This window comes from Trichoderma ghanense, assembly GCF_004382785.1.
Source record: "Trichoderma ghanense strain CCMA-1212 chromosome Unknown scaffold_14, whole genome shotgun sequence".
Classification (NCBI taxonomy): Eukaryota; Fungi; Ascomycota; class Sordariomycetes; order Hypocreales; family Hypocreaceae; genus Trichoderma; species Trichoderma ghanense.
In genome coordinates, this window is record NW_027395677.1 from 92,658 (window position 1) to 116,414 (window position 23,757).

At 55.1% G+C, this 23,757-nt stretch overlaps 13 protein-coding genes across 13 annotated transcripts; 5 read left to right on the plus strand and 8 right to left on the minus strand.

Moving 5' to 3' along the window:
- Window positions 1-1,501: 1,501 nt before the first annotated feature.
- On the minus strand, window positions 1,502-1,810 carry CCMA1212_008911 (uncharacterized protein; the record flags this gene model as incomplete). The annotated part of the gene is made up of 1 exon (XM_073706014.1): window positions 1,502-1,810. A coding segment is annotated over one exon (309 nt), but the record flags the coding sequence as incomplete, so codon positions are not given.
- A 199-nt stretch (window positions 1,811-2,009) lies between these two features.
- On the plus strand, window positions 2,010-2,372 carry CCMA1212_008912 (uncharacterized protein; the record flags this gene model as incomplete). Its single annotated transcript, XM_073706015.1, has 1 exon — window positions 2,010-2,372. The coding sequence occupies one exon, from the start codon at window positions 2,010-2,012 to the stop codon at window positions 2,370-2,372; it is 363 nt and encodes a 120-aa protein (XP_073555328.1).
- CCMA1212_008913 (uncharacterized protein) lies at window positions 2,274-3,041 on the minus strand (the record flags this gene model as incomplete). Its single annotated transcript, XM_073706016.1, has 3 exons — window positions 2,274-2,451; window positions 2,502-2,572; window positions 2,643-3,041. The coding sequence occupies 3 exons, from the start codon at window positions 3,039-3,041 to the stop codon at window positions 2,274-2,276; spliced, it is 648 nt and encodes a 215-aa protein (XP_073555329.1).
- Window positions 3,042-3,471: 430 nt separating this feature from the next.
- CCMA1212_008914 (uncharacterized protein) lies at window positions 3,472-3,710 on the plus strand (the record flags this gene model as incomplete). Its single annotated transcript, XM_073706017.1, has 2 exons — window positions 3,472-3,477; window positions 3,504-3,710. The coding sequence occupies 2 exons, from the start codon at window positions 3,472-3,474 to the stop codon at window positions 3,708-3,710; spliced, it is 213 nt and encodes a 70-aa protein (XP_073555334.1).
- Window positions 3,711-3,770: 60 nt separating this feature from the next.
- CCMA1212_008915 (uncharacterized protein) lies at window positions 3,771-4,189 on the plus strand (the record flags this gene model as incomplete). The annotated part of the gene is made up of 2 exons (XM_073706018.1): window positions 3,771-3,913; window positions 4,027-4,189. 2 exons carry the CDS (start codon window positions 3,771-3,773, stop codon window positions 4,187-4,189), a joined length of 306 nt encoding a protein of 101 aa, XP_073555335.1.
- A 96-nt stretch (window positions 4,190-4,285) lies between these two features.
- CCMA1212_008916 (uncharacterized protein) lies at window positions 4,286-4,522 on the minus strand (the record flags this gene model as incomplete). The annotated part of the gene is made up of 1 exon (XM_073706019.1): window positions 4,286-4,522. The coding sequence occupies one exon, from the start codon at window positions 4,520-4,522 to the stop codon at window positions 4,286-4,288; it is 237 nt and encodes a 78-aa protein (XP_073555332.1).
- Window positions 4,523-4,974: 452 nt separating this feature from the next.
- CCMA1212_008917 (uncharacterized protein) lies at window positions 4,975-5,304 on the minus strand (the record flags this gene model as incomplete). The annotated part of the gene is made up of 1 exon (XM_073706020.1): window positions 4,975-5,304. One exon carries the CDS (start codon window positions 5,302-5,304, stop codon window positions 4,975-4,977), a length of 330 nt encoding a protein of 109 aa, XP_073555333.1.
- A 2,143-nt stretch (window positions 5,305-7,447) lies between these two features.
- CCMA1212_008918 (Arrestin family protein 1) lies at window positions 7,448-8,823 on the minus strand (the record flags this gene model as incomplete). Its single annotated transcript, XM_073706021.1, has 3 exons — window positions 7,448-7,693; window positions 7,780-8,664; window positions 8,734-8,823. 3 exons carry the CDS (start codon window positions 8,821-8,823, stop codon window positions 7,448-7,450), a joined length of 1,221 nt encoding a protein of 406 aa, XP_073555336.1.
- A 105-nt stretch (window positions 8,824-8,928) lies between these two features.
- On the minus strand, window positions 8,929-10,912 carry CCMA1212_008919 (uncharacterized protein; the record flags this gene model as incomplete). The annotated part of the gene is made up of 3 exons (XM_073706022.1): window positions 8,929-9,670; window positions 10,429-10,639; window positions 10,897-10,912. The coding sequence occupies 3 exons, from the start codon at window positions 10,910-10,912 to the stop codon at window positions 8,929-8,931; spliced, it is 969 nt and encodes a 322-aa protein (XP_073555337.1).
- A 492-nt stretch (window positions 10,913-11,404) lies between these two features.
- CCMA1212_008920 (Peptidyl-prolyl cis-trans isomerase-like 3) lies at window positions 11,405-12,111 on the plus strand (the record flags this gene model as incomplete). The annotated part of the gene is made up of 3 exons (XM_073706023.1): window positions 11,405-11,409; window positions 11,544-11,634; window positions 11,689-12,111. The coding sequence occupies 3 exons, from the start codon at window positions 11,405-11,407 to the stop codon at window positions 12,109-12,111; spliced, it is 519 nt and encodes a 172-aa protein (XP_073555420.1).
- Window positions 12,112-15,304: 3,193 nt separating this feature from the next.
- On the plus strand, window positions 15,305-15,571 carry CCMA1212_008921 (uncharacterized protein; the record flags this gene model as incomplete). The annotated part of the gene is made up of 1 exon (XM_073706024.1): window positions 15,305-15,571. One exon carries the CDS (start codon window positions 15,305-15,307, stop codon window positions 15,569-15,571), a length of 267 nt encoding a protein of 88 aa, XP_073555419.1.
- Window positions 15,572-17,103: 1,532 nt separating this feature from the next.
- Window positions 17,104-18,474, minus strand: CCMA1212_008922 (uncharacterized protein; the record flags this gene model as incomplete). The annotated part of the gene is made up of 1 exon (XM_073706025.1): window positions 17,104-18,474. The coding sequence occupies one exon, from the start codon at window positions 18,472-18,474 to the stop codon at window positions 17,104-17,106; it is 1,371 nt and encodes a 456-aa protein (XP_073555418.1).
- A 1,009-nt stretch (window positions 18,475-19,483) lies between these two features.
- CCMA1212_008923 (Heat shock factor protein) lies at window positions 19,484-21,795 on the minus strand (the record flags this gene model as incomplete). Its single annotated transcript, XM_073706026.1, has 2 exons — window positions 19,484-21,242; window positions 21,383-21,795. The coding sequence occupies 2 exons, from the start codon at window positions 21,793-21,795 to the stop codon at window positions 19,484-19,486; spliced, it is 2,172 nt and encodes a 723-aa protein (XP_073555417.1).
- Between the last annotated feature and the right edge of the window lie 1,962 nt (window positions 21,796-23,757).

A 23,757-nucleotide genomic window follows, 5' to 3' on the forward strand; every position in this document is an offset into this window, starting at 1 on the left:
CGAGGGCATTGTTCCAACTCGCACAGTAATGGAAGAGGCTGAACGAGAAGGGGGCTCTCCCGTTGGAGTCACCAATCTAGGAACCGCAACCAATCTGCACGGCTTGGGGCTGGATCTACGACTGTCTACAACCGTGATATTGTGATGATCGCTCGATAAATCCGTAGAGGCAGCCGGTACTGACACGATGACCGGCGCCGCGGCCCACCGAAAGATCCGGACTCGCTGTTTTCCCTCGGCTTCCTGAGAGGTGTCGGCAGTCTTGCCGGACAACGAGTGTCTGAAGCGCTTCGCTATCTGGTAGCCGAGCAAAAAAGCGCTCGCAATCCACAATCACTGGCTCCAATTCTCCGGTCATGGAACCAGCTAAAGAGAAGCTGCCTTGCAAAGGAAATAGGAGAGATCGCATAGAAGAAGAAACCTCATAGAACTGACAGGGCGCTTGAATCGGTGTTGAACAGAAAAGGAGAAGGGAAGAGATGGAAGAGAAAAGAGCATTGTGATGAGTGCTGCGACTGCCGATAGAATAGCAGAGCTAGAGCCCTCCAGAAGAAACCTCGAAAGAAATTTCTATATCTACCTCATGGACACGATGAATTGCCGGACCTGTCAACGAGGCGAGCGCATCAATCATCCCTCAAACAGACAGCCATGGCAATTGACCTTCAGATAAAGACCATTTGGCGGGTATTGTATTTGATGGCTCAATTCGACATATGTTGATAACAAGGAATCTTTGTCTAATTATGGTGCAGTGACAAGCAACGCGGTGGGGAATCCTATTGGACAAGCATCAAGCTATTGTATCCGCGACAGAGAAACAATCTGGCCGTCCGATGTTTCTACTCGGTCTTATCTTGTTGCTGCAGCCTCTTCAGGTACACCCACGCGAGCTCGATCCTGGACATCTTCTTCTTGGAACATCTGAACCTGTCGTACTTGAAAGATGCTGACGAGGAGGGCCTACCGGCGCACTCAGGTTGCAGAAGTACATTCCAGGCCTACAGATCCGACAACAGCAGGGACGTCTATCGACGTCAAGTACTCGATAAAGCCGACCCGAGTGGAGATTAGTCTCACGAAGCTGCAGACTATCGAAAACTGCGACTGCTGCTGGAAGAAGTCTCGCACTGGGATCAAATGAACCGGCTACACATCTGTTGCCTTGAACGAGAACACGCATTACGAAAGCTTAAATTGCGTCGGATCATGACGTCGATGGACGAGGACGTGTGCTTGATCACCGCCCTCGCCAACAAGCGCGAAAAGTGAATCGAGATGGAAAGCGTCTTTTACAAGCAGATGTACAGCGTGGTAGGCATGTGTCGAGGACTAGAGACGAGATCAGTCGGTGCTGTGTCCGATCTCTTGACGTGGTTCGTGGTCAAGGATGGGTTGCAGTACCGATCTATCTAAACTCCTTGTCCGCTTATCTCGGGCTCCATTGCCATCTTGACCATCTCCACGGCCACGAGGCAGAGCTTCGCTCTCTCTTGGGGGGCTATTGAACCACGTGGGCCCGTTCGCGCACAGGGTCAAGTGGGTGGACATGGCCTTCCAGGCAGGTCTGGACCTCAATATCCCTCTCGCTCAATCCCTTGCACCCCCCACACCCGCATGAAACCTTCAGCACGAATACAAGAGCTCTGGCCTCGGATTTCCCATAAGAAATCTTGAGTTCGCGTCCAGCAGCAATATCCCTCCTCACCACTATCTTTAGCGCATGCTTCTCCTCATGAAACCGGTACTCTATATTATTTACCGTGAAGCAGGCGTGGTTGAACCGAGCGGCGATAGGGAACAGCTCGGCTATATCATGTCTGATGGCGAAGCTGCGTCCACCTTTGCGCGTTAGCTGTCGTTTGGCGGAACGAGTGTGGTGGAAGTGAGGCAGTGAGACTTGCCAGTTGGTGTGCCAGACCGCTGTGATCTTGGGAGTATCCCCCTTGATAAGCTCGCGTGTTCAACTTCAACAAATCGACGACGACGTGATCGAGTTGGTCGTCATCATGAGCCGAATCACCATCAACTCTCAAGTGCAGAAGGCAAAGACCATCGAGGGGCAGCAGAAGTTACAGCTCACGCAGGGATCCGTGCTGGTTGATGTCCCCTTCCAGGCACTGCGGGCCCGCCTCTCCCGGACGTCGTTGCGCATGACGTTGCAGCGATTGAATCTTCGTCGTGAGCGTGTCATCTCAATCTTGTCAATGCATCTCTCCTTGGCCTTCTGCAGGTCAATGTCATTCCACTTGATGTGGCTGCACGACGACTGGCTAGATGGAATCATCGTGGCCAAGTGCTCGCCCGTGGCCCACTTCCTGATCTTCGACATCCTCGACCTCCCACGAGAACCCCATTGCGGTCCGGATTGAGGAGACAATCTCCTTTGTGAGACAGTCGACGCCTAGAACTACCCTCTGCTGGAAGAGTGCCGATGACATCTTGTTAGCACTATATGCGTTTATATTTTGTGCACCTTGTTGGGCTAGAAGGCTATGTACCTGATCAAGTCCTTCCGCCTAGCCCTCTCCTTGTCGTTTGAGCCAGGGGGGACGTCTTCTGGGGCTTTTCTCTAGAGGTTATGTCTCACCGGGACCTTGTTGGAAACCAAGCAGGAGATTCCCGCGTTTCTGCAGCCGTACGTCCCTGAGAACTATGCTGAAGGCAGCAAGGTGAAGTTTGAGACTGAATCGGACTTTGACCCCAATGACGTTGCGGGTGCTGGAGATGCTGCGGGCGGTGCCTGGGGCGGAGACGACACTGGCAACGCTGACTCTGGCGGTGCTTGGGGCAGCGGCTCTGCGGCCAACCCTGATGCTGCGAACTCTGGAGTTAGCTGGGGTTAGGAGACTAACACCAAGTCTAACGACAACAGAAGATCCACGTGTTGCTTTCTTCAAGCGTCGTGTCTGCGCTGTGGATGTACCTCTGTGGTTTGTTTCGGCAGTTTCGTGTGCCATAGGAATTCCAGCATCGCCTTGATTATCGCGAACAGCGACCTGGTGGAGTCGGTTGTTGAGCTGACGGACGTCGGGAGCCATGTCAGATGACGAAGGGATGGAAACAATCAGAGCACTAGACTCGGATGCCGTGGAGAACAATAGAGTGCGTATGCAACGGAATGAAAGTGTGATACCGAAGCTATCTGGGTGTGTGAGAGGATGAGGGAACCTGTATGGCCATGGTCAGAGACTCAGCACGTGACCCGCATCAAGCTTCATCTTCCACCTACCTTACGCAGGCCTGTACCAGGACAAGCTGACGAACAACCTGGCCTATCTGTGGGGATCTGGCCAAGATGATAAAGATCTGGATACGCTATAACCACAAGTCCCACAACCAGAAGCACTTGATCTTCCGTAACAGGACTCTGGCGGACATCTCCTCGAATTAATCCACGCTCAGGTTCTTGGACATGACGTGCACGGCCAACCAGAAGGTATTCCCACGAGATAGAACAAGGTCACGAGCATGTTTGTCTGCTTTATAACCACCCTCTCTAGCGTCCCTCGAGGCACTACTCTCAGAACGCAGGGTCCGGGACCTTTGTCGTCACAATCATGATGGGGCTCATGCTCGAGCACTTCGCGAAGACCAAGATCCAGATGACGGTGGAAGAGAAACGGATCCTGCCCGTCGAGAAGTGCACGGCTAGGATGCCCCACGTAGACACTTACTACTCAAAGCAGATGTTGACCAAGACGATATGAATGATAACGGACGACGCCTTGGAGTTGGCGGTCTTGACCAGGGACAAGGACATATTCACAATGGGCGAGGGCTTCAAGGGCGAGAACCTAAGCGTCCACATGATGATGAACGTCACGACGTTCAAGGACGCGCTCTGGTGTTCGGAGACGGCCAGAACCTTTGCTACGTGCTACATCCCATTCCCATGTGCGAGCTCCACGTGGTGAGTACTTGATCTTGATGTCTCTCGAAGAATGTTCAGCGTCTTGGTGCCCACGTCCCCCATGAATCTGAAGAACGCTAGGGGCACTATGGGTACTTTGACACGATGATCAGGCCCATGAACCTTGAGGGATTGTGCTACGACTGCTGGAGCTGCCACAAGATCTCCAAGAATGATCCCGTTCTTGACGAGCCGTACCGGGACATGTCCACCGACTCCATGCAGAAGGATGAAGAGGTGCACAGCGACATGAAGCACCTTATGTTGAGGCCTTGACTGACGAAACGGATCTGGAGGTGGAAGGCTAACTGACCATTATGGACGAGACCACGCTGTCATGTATGCAGTTGAACAAGGTCTGCAGGATAAGGGTCATGCTGGACGAGATCGTGAACGAGGGAGCAACTTCATCTCTAGAAGCAGCTCTCGAGTGTTGTTAAGGAGCATGCGAAGATCTATGAGCTGGGGGAACAAGTGCCGGTCCAACCTCCTGCCCTTGCCCTGCACTATGGTGACAGACGTCTTCGTCTTGATGATCGGCGACGACTGCGACATGAACCACGACGCCGTCACGGGGGAGGACTCTAACACAAACGTCTTTGTGCACATGTGGGTGGTTATGGATCGGATTAGGCAGTCCCTTGAGGAGATGGTGTTGTGCTGGATCGTGGCGAGAGGAGCTGCACGAGCTACTACGCCGAGACTGAGTCAACCGGCCCCTTCTTGTAAATATATGATGACAACTGTGAGGCTGTCTGAGTCTTGATTATCTTGAACCATGTCTTGGCCGTGGACTGGGGACGTCCCGGGAGCCGATCGAGATGGCTGTGGACGTGTACCTGGTCGTGGCTGACTTGACGCCCGGGACTCCTTGTCCGACATCCTGTAGAGGACTGGCGCTAGCTAGATGCACGTCTTTGTGATTTGCTGCTTGGCTAGCATGATCTTGTTACCTCCGGTTACCTCCAATCTCGGGATGTAGTACGTGATGAGGCCAATGCCGTGCCCTAGACGCACTTTTTGTCAGTGTACCCCCATGGTCAATGTCGCCGTCGTGAGCCTCATGCTCCCATCGTCGAGGGTGTTGAGCCGATGTCGCCGTCAGTGTGCCGGATCGTGCTGACGTTGCTGGTCCTAAAGCTGAACGTGGACTTGGCGTCCACCTCGACCACGCAGTCGCCGTGTGAGCATATGTATCTCTTCTGTCTCGGTGGCGGGACCGTGCTGAAGTGCCCTGCGAAGGAAGCCTTGGTCGAGCCCTTGTCCCTCTCGACGTGGAGGGTCGACTGCATCTTGTCCTCCAAGTTCTTCACCCTGGACATCAAGCCGTTGTTCTCCGCCATGATGGCCGACGCCCTGTGCGATAGGGTCTTGGCTGGATCGGCCGTCATGATCTCGTGGTCTCCAAGGAGCCCTCTCGTTCAAGTGCAAGGGTAAGAAGCCCCAGTACTTTACGCAGATGGTCGAGGTCGAGGTCGAGGTCTTGCATGTGTTAACTTGACCAGAATACACCTAGTCACAGGAATCAACAACGCTTGGCCTCATCCTCACTGATCCACCACCAGCACGTTTCCAAATTTGACAGACTTATGATGGGTATCAAGGGAAACCGTATTGAACTGATTGGCAAGAGCTTAGGAGAGACCTTCGGGAGATGATGACATTGAGATCAGAAGCAAGCTTGCTGCAGGGTAGGAATGTGCTATTAATGTCTACATAATGACGCGTTTACCTATAGAGACTACAACTTGGATCATTCATCATCACGAATTCGCCCTCTTTCGTTTTCTACGTTCAGCAGATTACAAGCATGCAGCTGTCCTAGCCTTTTTTGCTCTTGAATTTAGAACCCAACTATAATCGATCTGAGTCTCGTCAACACAATCCTTGTCGACGCGACCTCGTTGATGCTGGCGGTCCTGATACTCAACACGCATTCTTGCAATCTCAAACACTGGCGTACCACAATCATGCCCTCACCCATAATTTTCAACGCGTACTCCCGCTAACGTCGCCGAGTGCCTCAATCTGCCGTCCGTCACTTCCATCACTCTCGCCAACGCGTCTTTTGCTCTTGCTCTTCTGCTCTCTCCCAACGCTCATCGTCAACGCTCGAGTTCATCGACAGTGGCTCTATTCGTTCAACCGCGCTCGCCTTTGACGAAGTCACCCTCTTTCCGGGCGGCCCTTTCAGCTCGTACAAGGGCACGAACACGGAGGCTGAGGCCCAGCAACCCGAGTACAGATGGAGTCCATGTAGTCGCGTGCTTGGGGTTCTTCAGTGTGCTCGACCTGCAACATCAGCTCAAGAATGTTTGCGTTCAGCGACCAAAGCAATCGATGTACGGTGTCGTTTCTATCAGGGGGAAGAAGGCAAAAGCTCCTGATGACAACTGTGGCAATGACGGTTTCGAAGGTACACTGACCCCTGGCTCAGCCAAGGGGGCGTGAAGGCAGCTGCTACAAAGATCTATGTCAGTAATATGCCCAGATGGCTCACTCAAACATTCGAGGAGAGCTAACGCACCTTAGTTAGTGGGTGATGGCAGTATAGCTAGCCGACTTTGCCTCTATATCGAGCTCGTAGAACTCGCGTATCATGTTGCGGCTTTCTGCCCCAAACAGAGGAATGCTGTCCTTCTTGTTCGACATCCCGTGCAGCAGGAAGCCCGCCGTCATTTGCGGCGACGTGCTTTGTCAAGCATTCACCAATTCCCCTTCCATCGCACTCCGTCAGGGATCACATCCCGAGGCTTATAATGGCGGTACGTTCAAACCTTGCTCGGTCTTTAGAAATCGTGGCTCCCGCCCCCTCTCATAGTGACCGTTTGCGGACACGCATACCTTGAGCAACCAGCTATTACCGGGTTCCAAGGTCTCTCTAACCACCCAACGGTATTACAAAACGTACAGGCACCAAAGCCACGTCCCTCGTCGAGTATTTACTACAATACATGTATTAAATTCCAAAATCTCATCAGCCTCGTCATCGTTGGATACATAAACGCAAAGAACGAGCTTCGAGGCTCTGCAAAGAAGCCGCCCAAGGCCCAGCCCACCACTGATTCCCGGCACAGACCGAGCCAAGTCTTTGTGCAATGCCCGAGCCCAAGCCGAGTTGAAGCGTCTCCCAGATGCCCCCTCCTCTTGGACCTCGAGCTGTCGAGATCGCCTTGAAACGCCATGCATGATGCCTCGTGTCAAATAGATGCTAGCCTCGGTGGACTTGGAAAAACAAAAACGCCGTATGTTCAAATGGGTATATGATGGTACCGTTGTCGTTAGCCAAGAGAAAATTTTCAAGATTCTCTGGCCAGTTGGTGCTGTCTGGAGCTGCGCTGTGTCAAGCTCGGCTTGATCTCGCCGTGGGTACGGATGCCCATGCTTGAAGCGCTCCAAGGCGTGCCAGTGCCTGCGGCGAAGGACGTCGTGAGCGGTGCGACTCGCGACGCTGTCATCGAGAACCGCTCCATGGCGGCATTCTCGTTGCGACCATAAGTCCTACTCTCCATATTCAAATCTCTCCAGCCGGCCTCACTCAATGTATGGCCTCTTTTCGGTGTGCCGGACTACGCACAATCCCAAGGCACGGAGCGCATCTCGATCGTTGGCCGTGACAATTGTGCTAGCGGGCAGCATGGGGTTGTTTGGGTCGACGTGCGAGGCCTCTCTGGCGGCGATTTCGATGGCGTCCATTTCCTCCTTGCAGCCTTGCTGATCCAGATGGCAGATGACGATGGGCTGGCGTATCTGGAGGTCTCTCGCACCGCTTACTTGCACCTGCAGGCACGGCGTTAGTGGGCAATCTTTCGATGGATGCTGGAAGAGACGGATGTTTCGAGAGAAGAGATGCTTGAGAGAGCTACCTTGATGTTGAGATAAAACTCAATCTTGTAAAGAGTGGACGTCGTGGTGAACGAGGCAACCTCGTACTGGGGAAAGGCTGGCTTGCCCCTCTTGGTGATGCCTTCAGAGTCCCTCAGATCCTTGGAGGGAAAGATCAGCCCAATGTTGGTCGCGTATCCGGCCTCCGGTAGCTTCGTCTTGACCACTTGAACTTGCTTTGCCAGCTTGTTGACCCGCTTGGTCGGCTCGTCGCCTTCGGGGTTGAACGTGATCTCCTCCTCTATGCCGAGCGTAATCTTGTCGATGGTAACCTTCTTGGCCTTGTACCAGGCGCCCTGGGCCGGGGACACCTTGATGTAGACGGTGATGGGGTCACTGGGGCCGTAGCTCCAGCGCGGCAGGTTGATGCCCAGGTTGACGAGGTTGTCGCTCGAGACGAGCTTGGCTTCGGGCTTGTTGTACATGCCAAAGGTGGACAGGGTGTCGTATCGCAGAATGGGGAGCGGGAAATTGTATTTGAACTGGTTCTTGGGGCCCTGCTGCACCGTCACGACCAGCTCGTAGTACGTCTCTGCGATCCTACTAGGCAGCTGCAGAGACGCCGGCGGTATCCTTCGGTTGATCTCCTCCCCGCCTCTGCCAAACGGGATGAAGATGACAAACGGCAGGTCCATGGCGATGATTTCCTCGGCATCCTTGCCCGTCTGGCATCTGTACAGGAGCACCTCTTTGCCCACCAAGTCGGTCGTCTCTTTGCGGGGGGCGCCCAGGTGTCGCTTGGTGAGGCTGTCGGCGTCGGGGTGTATCGTCTCGCGCTTCTGGAGGCTTATCCGGACGAGGGAGACGGGGACGGGCATGGAGTAGCCAAGGCCCGGCCGGATCTCGACCTTGCCCTCGATCCGCGGCTGCAAACAGTCAGGTGTCAGCACAGCTTCTTCTCTATCCCCCGGTGTTACAGGGCAGAGTCGACGTACCAGCGTCGCGGAGATGCCCGGATAGCCCACGAGAAAGCTCCTATTTGGAGGGCCCGAGACCCTGACGCTGGCGGGCGTGGAAAATGCCATGCTATCGCGGCCGTCGCTTGCACTCGAGCGCTGTAGCGTCGCTGTCGTTGCAGGCGTCGCTCTGCGGCGAATGCGCTGCGGGTGTCGTTCGTATCCGCGTCAGCGTCAGCGGCAGAGCTGGAGGTTGGTTCGATTCGGGTTGGTTGTTCGGCTCGGTTCGCTGTCGACGCGCTGCTCGGTCGTCAGGGGAGCAGGCTGTCGTCGTCGAGGCAGGCAGCGGTCGCCGTCGGTGTTCGCGCGGAGTCGCCGTGAGCGTCTGTCTGCAGTTGTGCGTCTGGATCCCCCGAGACCTGGGCCGACAGCGGATGGCCAGCAGGCATAGACAGCGGGAGGCTCACGACAACGCTCGGTACGGCTGCTCTGCAGCACTCGCAGTGTTTCCGCCGCGCTCAGCACACACGCAAGCCGGGCCGCAGGCACAGGCACAGTCACAGTCGCAGACGCAGAATCGAGCAAGGACAGGTCCAAGGACAAGGACAAGAACAGCAACGGCAACAGGAACAGGAACAGGAACAGGCGGGTCGATGCCAAGGTGGGGTTTGAAGCTGGCAGGCTGCGGCCGGGTGGGTTTTCCGTGCTCTGGGCTGGTTCCAAGGGCTCGAGCCAGCGGGATCGGATCGTCTGGACCGGGTCGCATTCAGTGCATTCAGTGCAGGGCTCAGCAACTGAGGTGAGGTGAGGGCGTCGGGTCAGGTCAGCATCAGCCTCGGCGCGCCGGCGCTGCAGGTGGACGGAAGTGCGCGACAGGGGCGGCGATGGCGAGGCTCGACGAGAGACAGCCCTCGACTGGAGGTGAGGTGGTGGTTTAGGTAAGACGGCCTGAGCAATGGGCGGCGCTGGTCGACAGCTGAAGGTCGAGTTGCATTAGCTTCAGTGGAGCAGTTGCGGCGGCTCTTGCGCTGGAGGAAGCGAGAAGCCCTGTAGCAGCAGAGCCGTAGGGCCTGGGGAGGTGTGCTGTGCTGGTGGTGAGGTGCAGGTAGTGTGGATGGGGGCGAGCACCTACAGCTGAGGTCTCTCGGGACAGGTGCAGGTTGGCAGATTAGCAGCGGCAACAAACCGGGATATAGGCACGGATGGTGAAGGAGGCAGAAGAGGGAACTTGGAAGCTTGAGGTGAGACTCGCGCTCAGCGGGGGTCGTGTGTGGCGCCGGACCGGGTCGAGATGACGCTGGGCCAGTCCTGCACCTCTCCAGAGAGCTTGCTGACGGAGCCAGCTATGCCCAATCAAAGCAGCTCGCAGGAGGAGCAGATGCTGATGGCTGTGGCTGGTTGAAAGGCTAAAGAGAAACAGAGGCGGAATCACAGGAGAATGGAGAAGGAGACCCAAGCAGGAGCATCAAGTCCGTCCGCATGCGGCGGCGCTGGAGCTGGCATTTATATTGATAAGCGGCTCCTTTCCGCGTCGCTGAGGGGAAACGAGCTGCTGCCGCTGTGCGACTGTGATGATTCATTCAGCTCGAGGGGCAAGAGACCGAAAGAAAGTCGGGAGTAGGAGCAGAATCCAAAGGAATCAATCCAACAGGACTGCGAGTTGCGACTCCGCGTGTATGGCGTCTCAGGTCAGTCTCCCGCTGGACGTCTGATGGTGACAGAACCGCTTTCTACCTAGCCATCTTAGACATGCGGTTCCAGGAATATCTTAGCCCACAGCCCTGCTGCTGGCGCCATTGTTGAGGCTCCATCTGGGCCATGGATGCGGCCGAGTCGCACCAAGTACCCCGCGATTGGCTGCAGTTGGTGCTGCCGTAGGGCAGACGGCGCACGAGGATCGTCGTGATGCCAAAGGCCTGCGCTGGATCAACCCAGATGATCTTTCCTGAAGAATGAGTTTACAATTACACAGAGGATGATGGCCATACACCGCTTCATAGGTATGCCATTCAGTTTCCAAATGCGCACAAGATTCTGCATCTACTGGCGCTTCCACGCGCTTCGCACATGTCCGGCTTATTCGCAGCACCGCAAATGGACCTGTAATAATCCCATCATCACCCGTGCCTTGTCATTCGCTCGCCCCCATCCGACTGCATCGCCGTTCTTGCATCCCGTCCCCTGGAAAGTAGCAAGGCATACTTCCACGCAGCTCCATAGCGGGAGCATGAGAACCCGCTCGGACTTGGTTTATTTGCAAAGGCGTCCAATCATCACGAAAAGAGGCGGCGTCGACCGCTTAAGGAGACTCGCAAGTGGAAGCTCAGCTTAGCCTTATTCAACTGCTGAAGAATCCGTGGCTGGGAGGCCAGAGATGCTCGTATCCAACACTCCATTGTTTCCAAAGTCACAGGCAAGGGTCCCCAGCCGTGCCGCTCCAGCGGCTCAACCCAGAGATTCTACAGCCGCAGTTCAGCCTCGTTCGATCCAACAACACCCAGAGACATAGTAGAAAGACGCCGCATCCCGGTCACCGCTGGTTCTGCACTGGCATCGCCATCCTTCCCCTTTCTTTCTCTTGCATTCACAAGCCCGCAACAGGCGAGATTCGGGCCACCTGAGGGTACCCATCACATTCGCACAATGTAACCCTTCCACCGAATTCCGTGGTGGAGTGACATCGACAACCGACAGGTCCCACCAATGCCCAATGAGGTTTAGCCCCAGTTGAGCTCTAACAGCACGTCTGAAGCTTCCGAGATCGAATCAACTTTTGAATCGCGTTTCAACCTGACAAACAAAGGCTCAGATATCGCACATGCAGACAAACAGACCCTGACACTCACAAGCACACCTCACACAATGTCTGTCACGCTCCACACAACCCTGGGCGACATCAAGATTGAAGTCTTTTGCGAGAGCGTCCCCAAGACAGCCGAGGTACGTCTGCCTCGCCCAACCCAGATATCAAACAGCGTCTGACAAGCTCGACAGAACTTCCTCGCCCTCTGCGCCTCCGGCTACTACGACCAGTCGCCCTTCCACCGCCTGATCCCCAAGTTCATGGTGCAGACAGGCGCGCCCGCCAACCCGACTGCCGAGAACCCCAAGGGCGGCCAGTCCATATGGGGCGCCCCTTTCGAAGACGAGATTCGACCCGCCCTGAGGCACAGCGGCAGGGGCATCGTGTCCATGGCCAACAAAGGGCCCGGCACCAATGGCTCGCAGTTTTTTATTACTTTTGACAAGGCGCCCCATCTCGACGGCCTCAACACCGTCTTTGGCAAGGTCATTGGCGACGAGGGGCTGGTGACGCTCGCCAAGATGGAGGCCGTCGAGGTGGACAAGAAGAGTCGTCCGAAGGAGCCTTTTCGCATAGAAAGGGTGACTATCCATGCGAATCCGCTTGCTGGATAGGTCATGCGGTCTGGATATCGCAAAGAATGATACGAAGCCTACCAATGTTGCACGAGCAAGGAGTTCGCGCCAGGTCCCCAAGAAGTACATCTCCCGACACCAGCGTCTCTTGCATACATGACAATCGTACGCCTGTGCGACTTGATCAGAGTCCTAATGGCCATGTGCGGCTACAGCTCAAGTTGAAGCTCCGAGGTTGTGAGGACGAGCCGCGTCCTTGCCGCGGTTACTGATGACTGCCGAAGAATCGAGACAACTCTACAGCAATAGACTTGAGAGCAGATGGTTGCTGCAACGGCCAGGAAAGTCCGGCTAACAGCAACTTTGACATCGAGGCTTGACGGCGAGAGAACGGTTACTTCCGTTTCCCAAACCCGTCGAGGTCTGATCCATCGCAAACGACGTGATGGCGTGGCCACATTCCGTTGATGAGACCTATGTAACGTGGAAGTTCAGCAATGCGCCTCTTAGAGAAGACTGAATTCTGTCTCTTCAAGAGAGAAGATGCGTATCAAACCGGAGTAGGTCGTCCCTATGGCCCGAGATTGGCACAAGTATGATGACTACGCGGAGATACTGGGACTATCTAGAGACTAATGTCAACCCAATGAAAACGACTGCAGGTCACAACTGGCCTTGAAGAAATTGCATCTCATTTCCTGATCTCTTCTTGCCGCGTCACAGTTTTCTCTCGACATAAAGGTGGGCCGTGGATGGCGGCCTGCTTCCCGCGAGTACGTGATCACGACTCTCGTCCAGACAAATCATATTATGTGATGCGCCAGGCTATTGAATCAACGTGCCTTATCCTTAACTTGGAAACTTAATATGACATTTCGTGCCCCTTTAAAGATTTCATACTAATGTCTTGCCTCTGAAGTCGAAGAGGAGGCTTCAAGTCGGCTTCTACTCTTTTGCCTCGTCAAGAGCTGGCCGGATGTTTACTTATCCATCCGCTAACTCCCTGACGTGGCCTGCCACAAAGGCGACAGTGGCTACTTGCAGCAGCATATTCACTCGTCCATCATGCCGTTCCCCGACTCAGGCCACGTCGTCTTGCTGCCTTCTGCATGAAGCCGTGGAAGCCAGGTAGTCACCAACAAGTTCCGTGCTGGCAAGCCTTTCCCTACTTAAACACCTGCCATTCCCTCTCTCAAGGACTTTTTTTCCCTCTTCTCATTTCTTGTTCATGAAATCCCATGGATATGGTTTGCAACGCAATGTGCTCTCGTCTATAGGGGCACAAGCTCGTCGTTCCGCGAGTCTGTCAATGACTGTCACGCCAGCTTTCCTGACATAGAGCGCCCTTCAATGTCCTGACGCCGTGAGCGGGATGCATACATCAGGTGCGATCTTTATTTCTGGCCCTTTTACAAAGACTGTCTTGATAGGCAGGCAATGATGGCAGACATCAGCTTGGAGTTTTCTGACCTCTGCCTATAGACTCAACGCTATTACTCCATCGACCTTCCCTGCGTTGACGATGTACTTCATTGAAGCCCCTCTTCTGAGTGTGATCTTTATACAACCATCACCAGTCCGACCCTCAACAAACAACAGAGACGAGGGGATTCCACCCATTGAATGTAAACCAACTGATAAGCGTTCGAGCTCGGGGGTAGTCCCGCGCAAACAACACTGGGACGACGGGGAAGACGAACAATGACCTGGGAGGTGAAGACCAGACTTTTCCGCGAAGTTAAAATATTTGCGAGACCAACAGCTCCCAGTGTCAGCTGCCTACGTCGTACGATGTACATTCCCGGTTTGCCGAGGCCAGCCGTGACACTCTCGACCACAGAACACGATGTCTCTTGCGAAAAACATAAAACTATTGGCTCGCATGCGCAAGTGGAGATGCGGCGAAGCAAAGCGCCAGCGAAGAGGCAGCGAGGGAGCTTCGAGATATCATTCGCACGATCGATGACTCTCCAAGTCACCAGGCCGAGAATAGTCATCTGCGGCCTCGTCCGATCGGATAGCCCCGGCTTCATGACAACACGAGCGCACATCCTCACGATCGTCGGTCAACAGTCCATGGCTTCCCGACTGTGCGTCTCCTCTATCCCACATGCTACAGCACCTATCTTCAAAATAGGAAAGGAAACCCCGTATTACTGATGCCTTCCGGAACATGACATGGCAGCTTTGAGATGCAACACGCTCGAGGGCAACGGAAATGACAATCTGGCAGCCTTGCCACACAGAGCAGCAACTTCCAACGTCGACTACAATAGACGCCTCGGACACGCCGGCTGCTGGAGACATGCCGACGATCTTACTCATCGCCGGAAACAATGTTCTCTTGGCCGGAAGTTGCGATTGAAGGGGTAGATGTTGCGCGCTGCATCGGGATCCCGCTAAAGGTGGTTTGAGAAGCAATAGTCCCCCGGAACCCCTTTCGAACGCGAAATACCCTGCCCAGTATTGCGCCTGCGTCTCACAACATACAAGGGGAAGCACGTACAACAACAGCAACATTATTGCGTTGCTCCCTCGCAATGCATTGCCCAGCCAAGCAGCCAGACATTGGCTCATCTTTGCGGCAACAGCAGAGTGCTGGCACCGCGTGGCGGACGATACAACAGAGGGATAGGGCGGAACTTGCACGAACGACGAAGAATGGCTGGACGACATGACTTTGCTATGCTCTGCCTGCCATATGAGGATGGCTTAGCAGAGTCTGTACAGCAAAGAAACTTCAATGGCTACATTTCAAAATGGGACGAGAGCCTGGTTTATTTTGATTCTCAGACTCGACTTTCGACGTCAGCGAGATGGCACCTTGAACCGAGGATCCCCTCGCAGTGCCGAAAACAGGCCCCAAGCACCTTCTCAACGTTTCTCCGTCGCAGATATAGAGACATGACGACAACGCTCCCCGATCTATGGGTTGACAGCAGGCTATCCATCCAGACCAAATCGCTATTGCCGTGTCGAACTTGAAGAAAAATCCCCACATCGATGTGTATCACGTCCATTGCCGATCCGCTCCCTTCCTGCACAAGAGCTCTTCTCCCGCTCTTGAACATTATTGAGCACTGGTATCGATATGAGTGGCAGGCGAGTGGCAGTGCTCCTGGGCATGGTCTCTCATGGTCTCTCATGGATCGACTCAGTCCCTGCACCTGAGCTCTCGGCTACGACAACGGCATACCAGATGTCACCGTGAGCCTCGAAGACGGCTCGCAGCATGAGGCGCAACGCCGCGCAGAACGCAAAGTCCAAGGCCACGGCCGCCGCGGGGACAGCGGAGATGAACGTCGTGGCACAACACAAGAGAATTCGTGGACTAGAGTGGTACTTCTATTTGACTAGGCCGCATGCCGGCATTGCTTATCCTTCGAACCAAATCAATATAGTTAAAATACCTAACACACTTCTCGCCGAAACTCTCATACAAATCGGCTCACAAAGACGGGGATACGCCCAGGGGACGCTGCACCCTCGGCAGGGCTAACTGCTGTGACACATTGGGCCGCGATAAGAAGAGCGTCCAAGCCAGGACTTTGCGGAAATGGACCTCGAGACAGGACATGACGGGGAATATGTCATGCCGCCGGCGCGCCCTTAGCTTACAAGACCGATGGAAATCCATTCGTACTGCAGTCCGCGCCGTTAACAAGACAAGATGTCCCATCGATCGAGCACCCCGGCAAGCGCTCCGAGACGCGCGAATCAAAGCACAGCCCCGGCCATGAAGATCGTTCAGACGACTTGAACCACGTCCTGGTCGTTGCAGGAGCATCAAGCCTCTACGCAATCATAGACAGCGTATACCGAACTGGACAGGAAATAGTTCGGCTGTCGGGAGGGACATTATCCGCTCTACCCAAGGCGATTTCAGTTGGGGAAGACTCTCTCCCCCCGGGAGTTAGGAGCTCGGGGCTATAACTTGCGTACGCCCACGCGAACATCGACGTAGAGGCTCTCTTGCGAAACCTCACAGTTACCGCAACGTGGGCCAAACAGCTCCGAACACCAGAGGGCCACTCTCGCCGCGTGAGAAGAGGAGGTTTCGACTTGGCGGGACAAGGCAATCTCCCAGGCATTGCAATGTCTTCAAAGGTATCGTCAGGGCCTCATCAATGCCTAGCAGGCAGAGCTAGGCCGGAGCAGCATGGAGTTCTCTGCGCACAATGTCACAATGTCAGACAAGGTGTTTCAACCAGAAGCTAGAAAGCGGAGTGTGCCAGAAACAATCTGGGTTTGGAGACTTTCCTACGCATCTCCCCCGAGCTCTCACAGGTGGACGAAATGTTAATCGCCAGAGAGCACGTCCATGTCCAAGTCTATCAGCACAAGAGGTCAACAATACCGTCACAAGGGGCATGCGATCAACTTCCTACACGGGAAATGTTTACTCCCAGTTATCGCTTCTCTCCCCGGATCTTGATAACATCGTCGGGAGGAAAGAAGGCTCATATTGCAGGAGAATTGTTTTCTCAGGTTCTCTGCAGGCACCACCTCGACCTGCCCATCCAGGCACGTCCTGATCCGTCCAGCCATCAGTCAGCATCGATGGCTCTGCGTGACCTAGACGACCAAACCCAGCCAGGGCTCAGAGTTGCCAATCGTCAAGTTGCGCCCAAGTGTTCAGGATGATGCAATGACTGACGCCGATGAAGCTCCACCCCTATCCGGAGCATCGAGCCAGGCGACGCCCTGGATACCCAAGAGCCCGGCAGTCTAAGGGAGGTCCCGACCACATGGCTTCGAGGGCGAAGGCGTTGAGTTGAGGACAGCGACGCCAAAACGGGTGCCGTGGATTGCAACACCATCGCCGTAGGCCCTGGCTCTGACGCACCTGCGAAGAAGGCAGCGTGGACCTCATCTCACTCAGCGTCACAACAAAGACAGGAAACAGACAAACAAGCAAGACAATAGTAGTTAGATTCTACCTTAAGATACTACAAAAAAAAACATTGAAACAAATTCTACGCATAATCTCATCCATCTATATCCGACTTACCTCAAGTCCCCAACCCCCAATCAAATCATACTCGCCCCCCATTCAAACACCAGCGGCTCCCTCGTCGTATACCACCACCTCATCATCCTCGGCGTATCCTCAAATTCCACAAACAAAACATCCTCCCGATTCCTCCCCCCGATCCTCTCTAGCACCTCCTTCACACCACCCGCCGCAACGCCCTCCCCACGCTCCACCTTGAACTTACCCTCCTTCTGCTCGACACGCATAAACGCAGCCCTCTGATCGCCCGTAAAAAAAGGAAACAAGGCTTCGGCATCAGCTGACAGACCACCAACTATACCGTCCCTCAGTTTAGCCCATTCCTGAGAAGATATGCGAAAAGTCCCTGGAGGTGAGTGTATTCGCAAGGGTGCAACGTCGGGGAAAGTGGGAAGTGTTGCTGTTTTGGGGGAGGGGGATTTGGGTGTGCGGAAGAGGCTTCGGAAGGTTGAGAGGTAGCGTTTTTTTGGTTTATAGATGTAGCTTCCTTCGAGTTTCTGGAGGGTAATGTTGCGGTGGTGCTTGATCTGCGCTTCTTCAGAGGCAGGGGCAGGGATAGCGGCGGAAGAAGAGGAAGTGCTGAAAAGGGGCGTCGGAGGAGGACGACGACTAGCCGCCTTGTCATCCGCACCCTCAACTAGAACATGTCGTTTGGGCTCCAGCTTAAGTGGCGCAGGTCTCAGCTGCTGCTGCTTCTTCTGTTCGAAACCTACCTTTATCGCTGAAGCATGTCCCGTGTACGACAATCTCTCTGTTGTGCTGTTGTCATCGGCTCTTGTCAAAGAGAGGAGACGGGGTATGAGATGCATGAGTCTATTCGAAGACGCAGCAGAAACCGCTCCCGAAACAAAACTCGCTCGAGCATCTGTCTTCTTTGTATCAACTGAAGACGTCGAAGAAGAAGAAAACGACCAACGGCTCTTCATTCCTCGATCTTCTTCTCCTTCTTCTTCTTCTTCATCGTCGGCATCGCTATCGGCATCATTGTAAAACGTCCCATTGGCACCAGGCAAAACCTTCAACTTACCACTCCCCCCTTCAAAATCAGAATAGCAAGAAGACGAAGAAACCGAGCTCGTCGAATCCCGCGTATCGTGGCCATCAAGCCCAAACGCCTGCCGCCACATGACTCCATCACGGAACTGGATCCGAAACTCCTCGTATTCCCACCAGCTGCTCGCTCCTCTCTGGACTTTCAGCGGGAAACATATCCTCAGCGTAGGCCTCTTCTCCTTTTCCTCCTCCTCCTCCTTCTTCTCCTTCTGCCTCGAAAGAGGAGGAACGGGGGCGTGGGGAGAGGGAGAAACAGGCGCGCGAGAGAGGTTTAAAATGGGCGGGGAAGAAGGCGATAGGAAGGGGAGGATGGTGGCAAAGTTTCCGAGGGGCATCTTGAGGTGCTTTGCATAGAGTGCAGGGAGATGCTTGTTGTGCTTGGGGAGAGCGGAGGGAGAAGGCGGAGGGAGAGGGCGGAGGTTGTAGTGTTTAATAGAGCCGCCAGGGGAGGGGGTGTGATGATGGAGAATGTGTATTGATGGCGAAAGGGGCAACGGCTTTGGAAGAAGGGAATGGGCATGATGAACATCAAGGTTCACTGAATAGCTTCAACACTGGCACCGTATGGCACTGTTATCAACAGCGTTCAAGTGTACAGTCTGCGATTCCTTCGAAACATTCACTCTTTCACACACAAGTTCGAGCAACCGTTCATTCAAGTGCGCACATCCACAACTCCCACGGGGACGAATAAGGCAAAAGATAGGAAAGACTTTTCCCCTCTTAGACCGTCCTCCAGATCGAAAACTTCAGATTCTGACAAGTATCTAACGGGTTTTCAGACTAGATTTTGGGGGAAAATGGTACGTTACGTACAATGTGAAAGCCATCGCCAGTGACAGCTAAAAGGGGAAAGAAAACCTCCGAGTGAATCCCAAAAACTCCTTTCCCTCGGTCCGCCCTTTTGCACCCTCTCCTTGCTGGTTCCACAAGCTTGGGCAGTAAAATGCCTTTGTAGCGATATATAGTATTCTGCGTACTCTGGTAGTTTCTGTTGTGTGACGTTGTGTAGTTGGAGGGGGGGGTATATATATTTTCTTTGTTTGGCATTTCGCATTGTTCAGTTAAGCTTCTCGCTTTTTGGTAGTGCTGTTCTCTCGGGATGCCTCTGTAAACGGCTTAGAACTCGAAAAGAAACAAACAAGGGCAAGACGCAAGACAGCGGACCAACCTCCATGATCGATGCTCAAGAAGGGTTGAGCAGAGCGCTGGATTTTCTACGCCTGGTTTTCTAGAGACCTATACCGGTAATGACTGCCACTCCAAGTCGCAGGCGGTAAGATTGGAGGCACGGTAGCCACCCCTCTGTTCTATGCTCTCGACTCTTGTCGTAAACGCCAAGCCTCAGCCTAATCGTCGTCTCTTATTCCCATGATCGGGGCTGTCGTTCAGTTTGAAACCGTCTCGGTGAATCTCCTCAGTCCCCGTAGGACTGGGAGCGTGGTTGTTGATGCCATTGGCGAGCCCTCCATTGACTCCGCTGTTGACGCCCCCGTGGAGTCCGTTGCCGAGTGCCTCCGTGTCGAGGTTAAAGTTGAAATCGGTCCCGTCTCCAAATTGAGCGTCGTTCAGGAAAGCGCTGCTGTCAAAGAACTGGTCGAGGTCGACGGCCGGAGGGTCAAAGTAGGCTTCGTTTCCGTCGTCGAGGCCGGGGATGTGACCAGACGGGCTCAGCGGCCCCAGGATGCCGCTCAGCTCGTGGATCTTTGCGTCCTGCTCGCTCTGCAGGCGCTTCAGCTGCTCAAGCTCGCTCTGGTTGGAACTAATGTGCTGCAGAGAGGGCGCAGGCACCGTCGGGGACCGCATGATGGGCGACAGCGACGGCGGTGCCGCCGTGGTCTCTTGTGCCGGAGACAGAATGGCCGAGGAGGCAGCTGTAGAGGTGGGCAGATGGGATGTGGGGTCAGATACAGCAGGGGTGGCTGGCACCGGCGGCGACGTCGTCTGTGCTGCTATGAGGTTGACCAGCGTGCTCCGTTGGTCGTTGCTCAGCGTGTTGGGGGCGTTGTTGACAATCTCGGCTGCTTCCGGCAGATCGAGGCCTGTCGTGTTGCTTGCATTGTGGTCGTTGATAATCTTCATCATCCGCTCGTGCGGGTGGGCCTCGAGTTCCTGCCTCAGGGTCGTATCCGACGGAGACGTGTCGAGAAGCTCCGTGACGTGCCCCATCTCCGGGTGAGCGCCGATGGGGTGGTAGACTGAGCTGCTGGTCGAGGGCGTCCGGCTGGGGGGCCCCATGTGCTGGGCGACTTGGGGAATCGGCGGCAGCAGCTTTTGGGATTTTCTGGCGGCGGCGCCCACCTGGTTGCTGGCGTCGCCTTGAGCGTGGAAGAAGTCGCCCAGGTCGACCACGCTGCCCTGGTGCTGCGGCTGCTGGTTCTGGTTCGCCATCAGGCTGGAGATGATGTCGGTGACGTTTTGCGAAGCCCCTTGGTCCTCCAGCGTTTTTCGGAAGACGTTGGCCAGGAAGTTGAGAATCGCATTGATGGAGTTCTGGTGTCGGTCGTGCTGGCTCTGGAACATGAGGGCCTGGTTGTACAAGTCGTTGTTGTTCCGCTGCAGGCGGTTGATGGCGCCGAGGATCAGCTTCTGCTGCTCTCGCACCTTCTGCAGCTCCTCCTTGATCAGGGCCATCTCCTTCTTGGGCAGAGGCTGCGGCTCCGTTCCTGCGACGGCGGGCAGCGGGCGGCCTGCCGCGCTGGTCACCGGCGCTCCCTGATGGCTTGCAACCTCCTCGTGGGCTCCGTCCTCCTCGCTATCGCCATCGCCATCCTGGCCCTTGCTCCCCTTTTTGGACTTGCCGCCGCTCTTGGGCTTGTTGATCAGCCACAGGAGGTTCGGGTGCCCTCGCCGAAAGTACGGGTTCGAATACTCGCTCGGGCTCTTGTTCTTGCGCTCGCTCGCGCGCATCGAGTTGTCAGAGAGCCCCACGCACTTGTGGAAGCCGTACATGTTGAGTTGCCGAACAAAGGACGCGTAGTTGTTGTGCTTGAACAGTTCCGGGATCAGCGTTTTGGCGAATTCGTCCTCGTCCAGCACTATGAAAGAGTCGCCCTTTTCCGACCACCGAATCAAGTCTTCATTCTTTCGCTCCTCCAGGAAGCTGATGTGACTTGTTAGTATGGCACCACTAGAACAAGGGGGTCGACGACAACTTGCCTGCTCAGCTTCTGCACAAAGGGCGGTATCTGTTTTCTCTTCGCCTGCGCTTCCCTCTTTGCCTTTTGGGCCATTTCCTCCAACAACTCAATGTTGTCTTGCCCCGCGCCGTCCGTCGCGTTCTGCGGGACGAGGAGACCGTCGTCCCCAAAGCCGGACCACCGGTCCGAGGAGGCATCGTACGCTGCTCTCAGATTCGTGGGGACCAGGGCGCGGTTCATCTGTCGGCGGGCGAGGGAGGTCGACGGCGTGCTGACGGCCGTGGGAAACGCCGGCTGCGCCTGCGCAAGCCCGTAGGGATTCTCGCCGTGGACAGCGGCGGCGGCAGTGCCAAAGTAGTCGGTGGCATCGGGAACACCGCCAATGCCACCCCACGGCATCGCAGGATTCGCAACGGCGACAGGATCGGCTTCGTATGGTTGCTGCATGTTGCGTTGGATGGGCACGATGGGTGACGTCCCGGGGGCAGCTCGCTTCCGGGGGTTTGGGGCGGACATGGAGGGAGGTTATATACGACCCGCGAGGGTGACTCTGTATCGTTTGGAGGTGTGGTGTACTGCGAACCGCGCGAATAGAGGTGACGCCCCGTCGTCGAGAGCGGAAGCAGCTCCGGCCGCGATATGGGGGGGGTCGAGTGATGCCTTAGCGCAGCGCCGCGGCCTAAGGCAGGATGGGCAGCCCGCGTCTCGAGATTGTCGACCGATACCCTGCGGTCCAGAGACAGCAGGCAAAGCAGATAACAGACAAGGGTTTGACGGGCAGCAGGAGGGCGTTGGCGCCTGGGACGTTGAGGTGTCGGCGAGCAGCTGGTGGGCCTTTGGATCGAGATCGAGGACGGAAAGACTCCGTGCTTCCTCCAAGCGTTCAACGAGAGTGAGCAGCAGCAGCAGCGAGCACGAACAGGTGGATCGCCCGGGCACGCTGGGACTTCCAAAGCCAAAACCCGCCAAGCAGCTGGGATTGGCGACGGATCGCGCGCGAAAAGGTGTAATGGAGTCGCGCCGCGACAGGAGCAATCCGTCCGAGATGTGGCTAGGTTTGGCAGCGAGGCGGGCTAGGCGGCAAACCCGAGCTCTGGGATGAAAAACTGCGGCGCGACCTGGCCTGGTTAGGTTTCAGCCGACTGCTGCGTCTGCGTATCGACAGCGGGTGGTGGAGACTTTTTTTTCCGGTCGTTGCTGGTGATTCGTCAATCCGGGCGCGGCGACGACGAGCTTAGGCGAGCGAGCTCAAAGAGTTCTGCAGGAATGGCCTGATCTCTGCTCGAGCGGGCGTGGTTTGCAAAAGTCGTTGACGGAACGATGACGATTTGCGAAAATGCTTTATTACTATCGTGTCGAAAGTAGTCAGTCATAGCCCGTCGGGTGGGCTGCTGTATTTGCATCAAATGTCATCCATCTTCTATCGGGCCCCCCGAAGCCGGCCAATCAGCGCGCCGCGTGATAACGTTGTGCAGTCATCCTAGGCGTGAGGCACGTGACGATAAGCCGGCCCCGTCTGCCCGCCAACGCCAACGCACGAGTGACAGAGCTGCTGCTGGTATACTTTGGACTAAACGAAGAAGCAACTGCAGAGGAACAAAGAAGGGTTTGAAGAACACCAAACAGCGACAGGCCACGACGCCCTTCACGTCATGAACCGTTTCGGGATCTACTCCTCTTCTCCTGATTCGCAACCTCCGCACGAGCATCTGAATTGTCAAATCGCCCGATTACAACTCGAGGGCTAGAACTAATGCAAAGTTAATCTTTGGGGATTGCATCAACAGCCTCGCAAGCACTGCGCAAGCTACCCTACTCGGAGATGCTCAACTGACTTTTACTCACCCATTACTCAACGACTCAACTGTCACTGCGGCCCCTTTGAGCCCCCCCGGAGATGGCGACAGTCAGCAAAAGGAGGGTGACAGAGTCAAAAAAGCAAACCTACATGACATTGCATGCAGCAGGAGCCCACACCCACCGACCAGAACCCTTGCCAGGCGTGTCCAGTGAGGAGCCGCGATGGCTTCCAGAGCGTCCCACCGAGAAATTTATGACAGCTCTTGGCCGTGGATCGAGATTTTGGAAAATGGATGGCTTTGTTGTCTCGGCTGTTGCCGCTCTAACCATGAACCTGTCAAGCCTGTGTACGGGAGTTAGTCTATCAACAATGTGCTTCACATCTTCACAAAGCCTCGGCTACCCTGCTTTGTTCAGAACTGTCTCCGGATGTTGCAAAAGGATACGCCACTCCCCTCGATGGGCTGGCAAAAAAGACAATGTCCTCGGTGAGGCTCGAACTCACGACCTTCAGATGGCCCAAACTATCGTTTGGATCATATGTCAATATGAGACTGACGCGCTAGCCAACTGCGCCACGAAGACGTTGTTGAGAGCCATGGCGTCGGTAGAGCAGCTTAGATAGGTTGTCTCCACGTGCTTTGGCGAAGCGAAGCCAATTCTCATGAGTCGAGCATA